Source organism: Caloenas nicobarica, chromosome 5 (genome assembly GCF_036013445.1).
Source record: "Caloenas nicobarica isolate bCalNic1 chromosome 5, bCalNic1.hap1, whole genome shotgun sequence".
In the NCBI taxonomy this organism is placed as follows: domain Eukaryota; kingdom Metazoa; phylum Chordata; class Aves; order Columbiformes; family Columbidae; genus Caloenas; species Caloenas nicobarica.
In genome coordinates this window covers 18487839-18500293 of record NC_088249.1, presented here as the reverse complement: position 1 = coordinate 18500293, position 12455 = coordinate 18487839, and the positions used below count along the sequence as shown (strand labels likewise).

Here is a 12455-nt window from a genome sequence, read left to right as displayed (position 1 = left end):
CATTGGTGGAGGTTTCTTCGCAAAAGAATATAGATGTCCAGAGTCTGGGTATATGGCATTGAGATCTCTGACAGCTCATAATAAAACTTAAAAGGTGTGAAGCTGTATATCTTTTAAACAAGATAAGTCTCTCATTTGACAATAAATTGCCATTCTCATCCACCTTTTAATTGATTTTTCTGTTTTTCTTGTTAGAATAAAACATATGCTGCTACATCAATTTTAAATGGAAATTTCCCTTATTTCTAAAAACATTAAAACCTGTTGTGTGTTTTAGATTGCTTACTATGCTTCTATAAAACCAATGCCTTGGTCTGAAAAACAGCTTTCAACTACATGTGCTATCTATGCAAGGAAAGAAATGCTTACTAGTATTTTTTCTTTAAAATGCAGAAGAGCCTCTAATCCCTAATTTTTGCTCCCTGTTCAGGAGTGGCAATAATCTTTTACCTTCTGTCATTTTCAGACCACTAAATGAACCAGTAGCAAAAAGCAGGGAAAAAACAAAACAAAACAAAACCACAAAAAACAAAAAACAAACAAAACCCCCAAACAAACAACAACAAACCCCCTCCCCCCACAAAACAAAACAACAACAAAAAACCACGCCAAAAAAAAACCCCAAACATGAAAAGCCAAAAAATGAGAGGCACAAACCAGTATTTCCAGAGAAGCCAAGCTAACTGGGCTTCTGAAAAATAACTGGGAAGGGAGTACATCTCTTTACCTACATCATCTATTGACGATTTTCATTCCTCAGTGAATAAGAAACTCAAAGGACGTTTAAAAAGAGCATGAGAGTAAATATCATTGAAGAGCAATAATGAACTTATGGGATAAAAAGGTAATTGATGTTTTTTAAATTTTATCTGCAGAGAATAATAAATCCCTTTCAAACCTATTTAGAACAATATTTAGAGTATACGTACTGAATCCAGACAGAGTGGGGGAGAAACCCACTCACATTAGTGCCCTATTTAGAGCAATAGATCCTTAGAAACAACAAAATCAAAGGTTTCAAAAACATTACTCAACATTAGAAATGAGATTCTATCTTGTAGATTAAAACTCTATTTAATAAATGTATACAAAATAATCTGTGCAGAGCCAAAGAAACTTCCAAAATATTTAACCTTTGGAGGTTATTTAGTCCAACTTCCTGTTCAAAGCAGAGCTGACTTCAAAGTTAGATCAGGCTGCTTGGGACTCAGAAAGGAAAAGGAAAGAACCTTAAAGAAAAGAGAACTGTGAAAAAGAATGCAAACTACCATCCCAAGAAAGAGATGAACTCTGATGAAAAAAGATTGGAAAAGCAGAGCATACATCAGCACCTCTGGGAGGGCCAACAGAAGTGCATGGAGAGAGTTTTAAAGCAATTATTTCAGAATACATCAAAAAAATGCAAATAAACTTTGACTTCTATGTCTTCTTTCTTCACCAGTTGAGCTGTCACTGTAATAATTCTTGTTGATTCTTTTAGAACTTCATTTATTTTCTTCCAAAGAAAGTTTTAAGGCTGTGCTAAATGGTATCGCTTGTATCACTTAAGTGATTGAAATTGCTTATTTATTAGAGAACTATTATTCTTTAATGAATATGTTTTGCATACTGTCATTTAATCTAGATACAAATTTCACAACAAAGTTAAATTCCTACCTTACTGCTGAAAGCTTTTCTCCTTTCTTCCAATCCCAGAGTACAATAGTGTGATTGTCATCTATTCCAACAGAAGCCAATCGCTTCCCATCCGCTAGAAAAATAAATGTATGATTAAGAGAATAGATAACATTATGTTGCAATAACAAGAAACCATATTAAAGAATATCAGACCCTGGCAATGTGTCTAGAGTGTTAGAGGGACATCTGTCATCTGTTCGCTTTTAAACCTGAGTGGTGGATGGAATTTAGGACTTCAAGTTACTCCATCTGAAAACTGCACTTAGATACTCTGTGTTTGTATCAAATCCTTTGTTCAGCTAGTTGCTGAATTGACATAGATGCACAAAAACCTCCATCCCTGGTTCTAAACTTAGAATTTTCTGTTCACACTGAAAATCCCTGCTCATTTCTAAACAGGAAAGCACTTTAGCAATACGAGGAAGTTTACGAAACACCCTTAAAGTTAGTAATAGCGTGAGTTTTGACATGTATCCCACATTAACCTCCAAGAAAGAAGTTATTTGTGCTCACTCATGATCAACAACTTTCTGACATGTACCCGTCTTGGAAATTGCTACGCATCCATGCCACAATTTGGGAATTGAGACCTGTGTCTTGAAAAAGGAGAACCAAAAAGAGGTAAGAAGCATCCAAGACCCCAAACTACTCATCTTTGTGATCATGCATCTTCATTGTGAGGTTAGAGATCCTAACTAGTAAATCCAAACCATTAAAGAATGAGTAGAAGCCAGTGGAGAAGAGTAAATTTAAAACTGGTACAATAATTCCATGTCTGGGGTGCAAAAAGATTTAACTGACAGTCTGTTATCTTAGTATAAGGTGGAGAGAGAGGCTGATTTTCTGCCTAGAACAACTCCATAATGGGACTTTCTGAATATATCAGTGTGCTACCCACCTGGCTTGCAGGATTAAAAAAAAAAACCTGAGCAGTTTGCTCAAAAATCTGCCAACACAATTGTAAATGCAGACATATCACTCAAGACCTGTTCACCTGCCTCATACAACCAATTGAAATTCCAAAGTGATCAGCTCAGCTACTAAATGGCACAGAACCTTTTCCTGCTTTTCCTGATGCACAGGACTCCACGGCTCTTTTTAGTGAACGAGCACTTTAAGACAGTCTCATTTGACATTGATAATTGCACAATACTTTCAATACAAAATCTTCAATGTAAAGGAATTCCGAATTCCTCATTAGAACTGATCAGCTTGTATTTTCATACATAAAAGGAAAATTGTATATAAATAAACAAATAAATACTTATTACCTGAAAAATCAACAGCGCAAACACCGTACTGGTGATAGCCCTTTAATACTGAAAGTGGTTTTATTGTTTCTGTATCCCAAATGTGTATTGAGGAATCTCGACCAACCTGAAAGTATACATATTTATAACCATTTTTCTTCATGTCTCACTTACTTCACACACTTACTTTGTTTAAAAGTAAAATATTGGCAAACACTTTAAGAAGTATTTGAAAAAATTTGCAGTGATAAAATTTTCCTAGTGTTACCTGTTTGGCTAGCAATATATTATTCCTTTGCTTGCTTTACAAATACCATTCCTCAGTTGGCTCATTCTTCCCCCCAGAGAACTTAAGGACATTAATCACAGTTAACTAAACTTACAATAGAGTTCTCTAACAAAAAAAACCCCAAAAAACCCCAACAACCTTCATTGATTGCACTGTGGCAAATTTATTCCATCAATTCTCTATCAATCATTCCCTGTCTAAAAATAAAAGGTTATTTTTATTGCTAGTATGTAAGCTACTCTACATTTCAGAAATCAAGGTGACTTCTGTTGCTCTCTGGTGTCATTACAAGTGCCCACATGTCAGATTCTAAGTCATTGACACCAGTGGAGTCATCTCCACTAGAATGGCACTAATGCAGGTAACTAGAACTTGGTAAGAAATCAAATATGGCTTGTTCTTTTCAGCTATGTACAAGTATTATTAGTCAATAGTTACAATATTATTTGCTATTCCAAAGGTTTTGTACCTCACTACACAAGAAGAGGCTGCAAAACCAGAACATTGTCTTGTGTTTAAGACCAGGGGCAGGACTGAAGAAAACTAGCATCAATTTCTTTTTTTTTTTTTCCACAAACTTTATATGTGACAATGGCTTTTGGTATCATCCACTATTAGGATAATCGGAACCAGTGTTGCACGGGGTATTTGATTACTGCATTACCTAATTTCTGCAGGTAATGCAGTATACATCAAAACATAGTGTATATATATAAACCAGTATACAGTGGAGTGCATCTTGCTGTTGATAGCATAAGCTATTTTACAATATAGTAAATCCAGGCACATTTTTATTCATAGTTTTTACTACTCGAAAATTAAATAGAATCAATTCCTAAATTTAGGTATTTAATCTCTAAACTGACCTGCAGATTTATGTTAATCTCAAACAATTTTACACAAATTAAGGGCATTAGAAGCGAAAGTTTATTTCTGTTAGAAATTGCAGTTCACATGTTCTCCAATTTATTATATAATAACAACAATAATAATGATGATTATTCTTATCATTATTAATAATAATAACATTAAAATAATAATTTTAAACCCTTGAAACATCAAATCAAATCTTCCAAGTCCTGGTATATAAACATTAATGGGAAAATATGTTTGTCAGAAAACAGGAGTGAAAAAAAATTTACCTAAGAATACTGTCTGGTGAAAGATAAAATGGACTATTATAAATACTTTAGCAAGATCCATACCCATGTTACGTGTACAAACAGTAAATAGTTTGGCCATAGGCAATAACCAAAAACATAATGCATGAAACTGAAATGCCAGAATGTAGTAACAACTAACTTCATGTTATGTATTAATACATGAATGTAACATAGCTAACTTCACAACTAAAACACTAAAAAAATATATTTTAATTGTGCATTTTCTCCACTTGTTATCATGAAGAAGCAACATAATGATGAAGAAAAAATATGAATCTACTCTTAAATAAAAAATAGGTTCAAAAAAATCTATCAACTAAAGACCCATCAGAATTAATATAAAGAACTGGAAAAAAACATGTATATTGGGAATTTTTTAACAAGATTCCATCTGCAACAGAAATGCAGTCCTTCACCTGAATAACCAAAGGCTGGACTTCCATCCTCCAAAACAGGCTTTTCTAAATTCAGCAGTAACAACTTCAGATTCTTATTGCAGATAAACACACATCCTACCTGGCCTGTTGCCACATAGTCCTTTAAGGGATGGATAGCAAGGCAAAGAATGTCATCATCATGACCTAGATAAAAGCGCTGTGTGTTCTGCTGTCGATTGTACACCACTCCCACTGCTGCGACATGGTATACAATTTCACCCGTCTGAGTGTAAAATAAATTGCTTCGACAGTCGTAACCTCTGTAACTAATTAAAGAAAACAAAGTTTGTTCATCAAGGTCATAACGATATGAACTGAAACTTTGAGATAAAATTATGCAAGACACATGTTGCACACACATGTAAGAACTCAGATGACTTACCAATTACTGTTTTGGTAGTTTAAGATTACTAACATATTTTCCCAAAGAAACACCAATTTACCAATTTCATTTACTATTCAAACACCAGTACTATTAGCATTAGTTTGAAAGTGGCTGCTATTTAATAGTTACTCTCTGTGACTAGTTTAGAAGAGGAAGCAATAGCTAGTAATTTTTCCAGACCACATGGAGAATTTGGGCATGCAACATGTAACTAATACTTTGGACATTTTCTATCTCTCAGTGCTCAAAACTCAGGCAGCAAAAGTTTCCACAAGAATGTGAACAACACAGATATGATATAATAAAACTGAAAGTTTCTGGAAACTTGCTAACAGAAAACAAATGCATAAACTTTCTTCCAGATCAGGTTCTCTTTTGAAGGAAAACCTGCCTCCTTTCTGTACTGGTACACCAAGTGGCATGAGTAGCTCAATTCCCAGCTGAGGCCTGTCTGCGCTATCACAGCACACACATTTCTTCCCAGCTGTGATTAAGATTCAGTAAACCATAAAAAGCAATGGTGGCATTTTCAAAAAGGCAAGGTGCTACCATCATAAATAATTTAAGAGGCCAAGAAACCTAAAAAACATTAAACAAACAAGCAAGTTTTAAATTAGTGGTTTTTATAATGCTATCCTTGGCAGTCAGTGAAGATAACAGTTAAAAGTGCATAACTTAAATCAATTCCTTCCTTTCTTCTGATAAACAATACTCTATATACTCCTGACACATCCTGTTTTATGTGCTATTAATTTCTCAGCTAACCCCTTTCTGTTCCTTGTCCTTACTGATCTTCACTAAACCAACTCTGTAATTATTTTACAAAGATGCAGGCAAAGTCTGGTTATATTTCTAAATATATAGTTAAATTGATAGGAAGGGAATGACACTTGAATACGTTTGAACTGGCCATGAATTATCTTTATTTAGGGATCATAATGCTCTACTTAAGTATTTTTGCACCCAACTTCCGATTGAAATAGTTAAAAAGAAGCGCTGAAGATGAACAGCCAGTCGTTCTTGGCAAACAAAATAACTAAGCTTTCACCATCAGCAACTGCAAGCTAACGGAAACGTCCAATGTCTGTTATTATATTAATTTATTTACTTAATAAAAAGCATGTATCATCAGAACAAATGATATTATTTTTAAGAAGAAAACAAAAGCAGGATCTTTTTCCAACAGTGCGGGTCTTTATCACCAAGACAAAAATGCATCTGTACAAATATCAATAATTGTCATACGCAAAATAAGTGGGATAGCATTAAGACAATTACTGCATATGAGACACTTCAAAGGTTTAAATGACACAGAAATTATGCAGTCCAGGTAGAAAAGTTTTTCATAAAATTATATACAGCTTTCCTTATGTACACAGTGCAATCATTTGCACTGGTCAAGCAATGAATCTTTAAGACAGCTGATCAACATTACCTTAATGGATACTATTCTGAAAACTCCAGCCACGGATCCATGTTCACAAATACTAGACCTTTGCATTACTGGAAAATACCACAGCACATAACCTGAAGCAGGTTTGAACATGCTGTGTTTCTGTTGGCTCACCTAAACTATGTGCAAAGGTACTTCTTTCAGATCATATGTGATTAGAGAAAAATTGCTAAAATCATCTCACAAAGTTTTTAAACAGACCGTCAGATGGTCCAGGTCCATTCCTCCCCAAATGCAGAATGCTGCATTTCTCCTTTCTGAAGTTTTGAGATTCCTCCCTGCTCAGGTCCCTCTCGAGGGCAGTACCACCATCTGGTGCACCCGCTACTCCTCCCAGTTTTGTACTGTCTGTGATACTGTGAAGTCCAAAGCTTGGTCTCATTAGATCACGAACAAGCAAAGTAACCTTCTTAAACCAGCAAAAGTGTGATAGCACAGAAATAAAGGCTTGTATGCAAGTCTCCCTCCCACTGTTTAGACTGGTACTCATAGGTGGGTTCTTAAATTCACATTTGATCCCAGTCCAGAAACTTTTCAGCATCTCCTGACTTACTGTCCCTTCAAGGTCTCTATTTGCATTAGGTCTGAGGCTCAGCTATATGTCTGCTCCCTGCTCATCTCAAAGTGGCCAACAATGTACACTCACAACAGAGGTTCATACTCTTCAGTCATGCTTTGCTCTTCCTCCACCCATACCCTTCCCCCTGCAGCAACACATACAGACGTTTTGAAGCTGATTTCTGCCTGACCCAAGGTGCAGCCTGCTTGCCCTGCTTGGCTGCTTCCTTCTTCGATGTCCAACCACTAGTTGCTAAAGGGACATAATACACAATGACCTACAGTAACTATGAAGAAATAAAACAAAAATAACCTATCCCAGTATGGAACATGAACAGTTTAAAGGCATGACAACATTCTGTGAGGGGCAGGGACTATAAAGGTGCCAAAGAAGGTATCTGGACTATCGTGGCACAGGCATCGTTCTCCTGTGCTTCACTCTGCACTGTGCTCTGTTAAGATGACTGGATTTCTTTTGCAAGGGTAGAATAATAAAAAAATGCTGAGTATTCACTCTAAATGATAATATTTTTAAAAGAAGCTATGAAAATACATATGCTGAAAGAAATAATGCTTTAGAAGTACTGGACATTGGTCGATTTCTTATAAGCTTTGCAGTCACTTGTAAAAGTAAAAAGCACTAAGACAGCAAAAGGGTCTTAGATTCTTCTACCTGCAATCCAGAAATTGAGGATTTTCCCAGCTCTTGTTGTAACAATTACTTATATACCCTAGGTTAAGTATAGTGAAACTGAATATGCTAACACCATATATCACAGTTTGGATTTTAGTTCACTTCCTCCAGTTATAGAAAAAAAAGAGGTGTACAATCAGTTGTTTACAATTAAAATAAAACATATTTTGCAAAGTATCAAGCAGTGCAAACAAAGACATTTTGTAACCCAGTTAAACACATCTGGTCTTTCCCACATGCTGGTTTATTGACTGCCTGACTACATAGGTGTGTTTCACCAGAAGGATAAAGTGATGGGCTTAGATAGTCCAAGGAGAGATGAAAAGAAGCATGTTTCAGTGTAAAAGATCATTCCCTGAGAATATGCTACACAGTTCCAAAATACTTATGTCCATATTATTAAACCAATTGAGAACTTATTAGCTAATCTCACAAAAAAAAAAAAACACAAAAAGAAACAACTTCTTAACAAGCAGAAAACAAACCACAGAAGTAACTTATTAGGCATCTTGATTAGCAACTAGAAACTAAATGCTAATGAAAGCAAGCTCTGCATCATAGTTACTGGATAATATATAAGGCGGCACAATAAACATAACACTGCATTCGGCAGTATTTTATTTTTTCAAGTGGTCTTCAGCAACAGCTAATCAAACCATTGATCCAGGACTGATTCAAGTTAATATGACAGTAACTTAAAGAAGAAAAGATAGCTAGTTCAATGCTATGTAGGAAAACAATTTTGCCATGATCAAGGTCATGAAGAGCAGAGACTGGATTTAGTTTGAGATTAAGGTGTTCACATGTGTGTCAGATACATGAACATCTATATTTTAATCAACAGCGTTCTGGTCAATACAGTCAATGGAACCTGCAGGGTTACTCAGCCGACCAGCCAGTCAGCATTGAATTTTACTTGAGCCAAATCACTCCTTATACTCCACTGACTACTGACTCAATCACCACTGACTGTGACAGAAGTTGAGATACACGCATAAACCCACCTACTTTTAGGCACACAATTGTGAATTCTTTAACCCAAAGCTGGATTCTAACCACAGTTGCAAGCTAGACATCCATAGATAACTAAGAGGCAACTTCACAAGCAGTGTCCTCTCTGGGAAAAGAGTCAATGTCCATAGTTTGTCTGATGCTGTAAGTGTTTCAAAATGTGTATGTTACTCTTTGAAGTATATATGGGAAATTTATGAATGTAGCGCAACCCTCCTACAAAAATCTCCAGAAGAATCCATGTCAAAATAAACATGGTTGAGGTCAGAGTCTTTAGCACAAAGGTAGTGATTTTTTTTTTTTTTTTTTTTTAAATATTTCCATATGGCAATAGCGTTTTCTCAACAGGGTCCACTCATAGCCTGCTCGCTTCAGATGGTATTTGTAGCCCTCTGGTAGGAATCCATGCAAGGTGTCACAAGACTCTCATTTAAGAACATGAGAAATCCCATGTCATCTTGAAACCACAATGAAATTTCATCTTATGATAAGGTCGTTTCAATGAATATCCTGAAACTCAAACTACATTTTGCTTAAAACCTTTTAATATTTAAAAAAAAAAAAAAAAATAAAAAAATTCTTGTGATTTCAGCAGCATAGATTTGAGAGAATACAGGACATAAATATTATATTTGCATCCTCATTCCCTGCCAGCAAAAAGAAAGTCTTACAAGCATTGAGTCTGAGAAAGGAGTTCCTCTAAATATCTCAAAAGATATATCTTTTTTATGTTTCTGAACCACCACCACTGTCAAAGACACAGCAAAAAGAAAATAGAGGAATAGTCAAAAAGAGGCCAAGTTAGCACAGCACTTTAATATATTTCTGACCATGACTGCATCAGATCTCAGAGAAAGATCCACTTAAAGATTAATACAAGTTGCCTTCTCATCCATATTAGTCAGTGGCTGGCTCACATACTGAACATTATTTTTTTATTCCTTTCCAAAACAGAAATTAGCCAGAGGTTTAAAAGATTTCCTGCAGGATTCTTAAAAGTTCATCTTTCAAAGCAATTGACAAACTGAAAACACAAAAACAATGTGCTCAAAAACAAAGAAAGGGAAAAGAGCTTCCTACTCCCCTAGTTCAAAAAAGCACCACTTTTCACACTTTCAAGGAACATCCAAGACATTTCCATTGCAGCTAAAGAAAGATGAAGCAAAGCAGACTTCCTGAATCAGAGAATATGCCTATTACTCACTTGGATGTGGATCACTTTAAAGTTAACAGCCTGGACATTGAGAAAAATCTGTTGTTCAGCATGGATTCTTCATTAGTTTCCTTGATGCCCATTGGGTAACCAGACAGAACTCAACTGGACATTCTACTTCTGGTCATTCCTGGATATTCTGGTCAAGCTTCACTTCTGTTGTGAAGGAAATAACAATAATCCCAAAGATCCAGGGCCCTTGCTTGTGCTACATCTTCTTCAGGATCATTTGGTTTGATTCTTAGACCAAATTTTAAAGACTATATACAGCTAGCCACCTTAATGCATTTCTACACAGATATAAAAATCTTCAACTGAAAATTCTGGAGAGCCAAAAATAGAAATAAAAAACCAACTCTCTAGCTAGTTTCCCAGCTGCCATTATTTCCAAAGCTATTCCTCAGACTCCGTGTCTTCTACAGACAAAATCGCTGAGTTGAATGATTAACTGTTCTTCGCCAAATAATTTATTAAGCACTCCAAGTGGAGGCCTTCTAAAACTCTCTGTGTCATTATAAAGACAGACAGTATCAGCAACTTATCTGTGCATTTAGTTGTTTCTAAAAAGAAGGTGTATTCCTGTAAAGAGGTATATTTGAAAGGAAAACAGAGTATTACCTGATTTCCTGGTTAATTTAATAAAGGATTTGGTTTTGCTTTTTATCAAGGGAATTTATATTTCTGATCTAACATACTAACATCTACTGCCAGTTTTCTTTAAAACTCCACATCTTTGTCCTGACGAAAATGTCTTCACTTATGACGAGTTATGGGAGACTACCAATCCTAAAGATGAAATCATAAGATTTCAAGGATGCATCTGAAAATCATTTTCTTACTCACATTACCACCAAAAAGAATGAAACTGGATTTTAACACACTTACTGGACCTGTTAAGAATTAAATTTAATTCCTGAACAGAGGAGTGTGTAAATTGTTTCAGATTAGGTACAACCAAAGAGTTTATAGGTTTTTTTTTTAATAAAACATTGATAGTAATACCACTTCGTAGAAAACTCAGTCATCTTCAACTATGCTAAGTTTCTGTCATAGCTTCCAAAATAACACACCAAAGAAAACTATTACTTTCCGGATACTGGAAAATATGGGGGATATTCCAATAATAAGTATCAGCTGAATTTTCAGTGCAAATTCACTTCAGAATTCATGTTCAGAATTAGTCTAGCATGGCATCAAAGCTTTCTATTAATTTAGTCTAAATTTATTTTTACAGAACTAAATAAAACTAAATCACAAAGCAACTGACCTAGAAGTCTTTCATCAGATTATTAAAATATAAACACCAATCTACAAAACAAAATATGATTTATTACAGTCTGCTTGTATATTTTAAAGAATCCTACTTTTCATACCCATGAACAAAATGTAATCTTATACTGTTCCCCGGAGCTCGCTCTCGTCTCTTAGAAGCTGCACTTTTTCTTTTTTCTTTGCATTGCTCTTTGAGTTGAGGTAGATCTTCTTTGTAAACCTTTAAGAAAGAGCACACTTATAACTAGAGATTCATAAGAAAAGCACGTTTCTGAGAATTCAGCCACAGTTCACCCACAAAAGTGTTATACTGACATCGCTGAAAAAAACCCTCAAATAATTGTAGCTGGTTATTGTATAGTGTAACTGGTTTTTAAATTACAACCAGGACTCTAACACAACGTGCTAGGAACACATGTAATCCCTTTTTTTTCTCTATTATATCTTAATATTTTGATAATTGGTAATAACAATTCTAAAGGTTTGGGTCACTTCCTGCTCAGCTCTCAGTTTCCCCAGTCTTCAGATTTCAACAGGTCTTCATAAAACACCAACTTAAACCCCGGGAAGCATTCCAACTGCCATACCAACTAAAACCTTTACCTGTCGACGATAGGTGATCTGTGTCTCTTGCTCAATTTCAGAGTCCAGCTCTGGAACATCAGACTGATCAGAATCTGATTCATCACTATTAGAATCAACCAGACTCTCTGCCACCAAGGAAACAGAAACAGAAAATAAAGCAACCTAAATCACGGAGCAGAAAGTGTTTAAACTATAATAACTGCTTAATGTTTCTAATTTGATAAGCAATGCTTAGATCAACTACAACATAAACTGCTAATAATTGACAGGCTGACGGGATCAATTCTTATGATACAGTAGAAATAAGCCAATTCGTTTGTTTGTTTTGGGAGCAAGTTATTTTTCATTAATTAAAATTATTTAATCAACATTAATGTTAGGAGAAAAGGAAGAAAGAAGAGAATGAAGTAACAAGCATAAAGGAGAAACTAAGACTTGCAGAAAACTAACAAGAGAAGTAAAGGCCTT

At 35.2% G+C, this 12455-nt stretch overlaps 1 protein-coding gene across 6 annotated transcripts in view; it reads right to left on the bottom strand.

Annotated features, from left to right (window-relative positions):
• The window catches only part of EML5 (EMAP like 5), a 115626-nt gene that overhangs the window by 49140 nt on the left and 54031 nt on the right, over window positions 1–12455 (bottom strand). For all 6 annotated transcript variants that reach the window (XM_065635382.1, XM_065635381.1, XM_065635380.1 and 3 more), the window contains exons 12-16: window positions 12006–12112; window positions 11504–11622; window positions 4896–5082; window positions 2949–3054; window positions 1657–1750 (exon numbers count right to left, since the gene is read on the bottom strand). In XM_065635382.1, the coding sequence (XP_065491454.1) occupies window positions 1657–1750; window positions 2949–3054; window positions 4896–5082; window positions 11504–11622; window positions 12006–12112 (613 nt within the window). The remainder of the gene's footprint in view (window positions 1–1656; window positions 1751–2948; window positions 3055–4895; window positions 5083–11503; window positions 11623–12005; window positions 12113–12455) is intronic.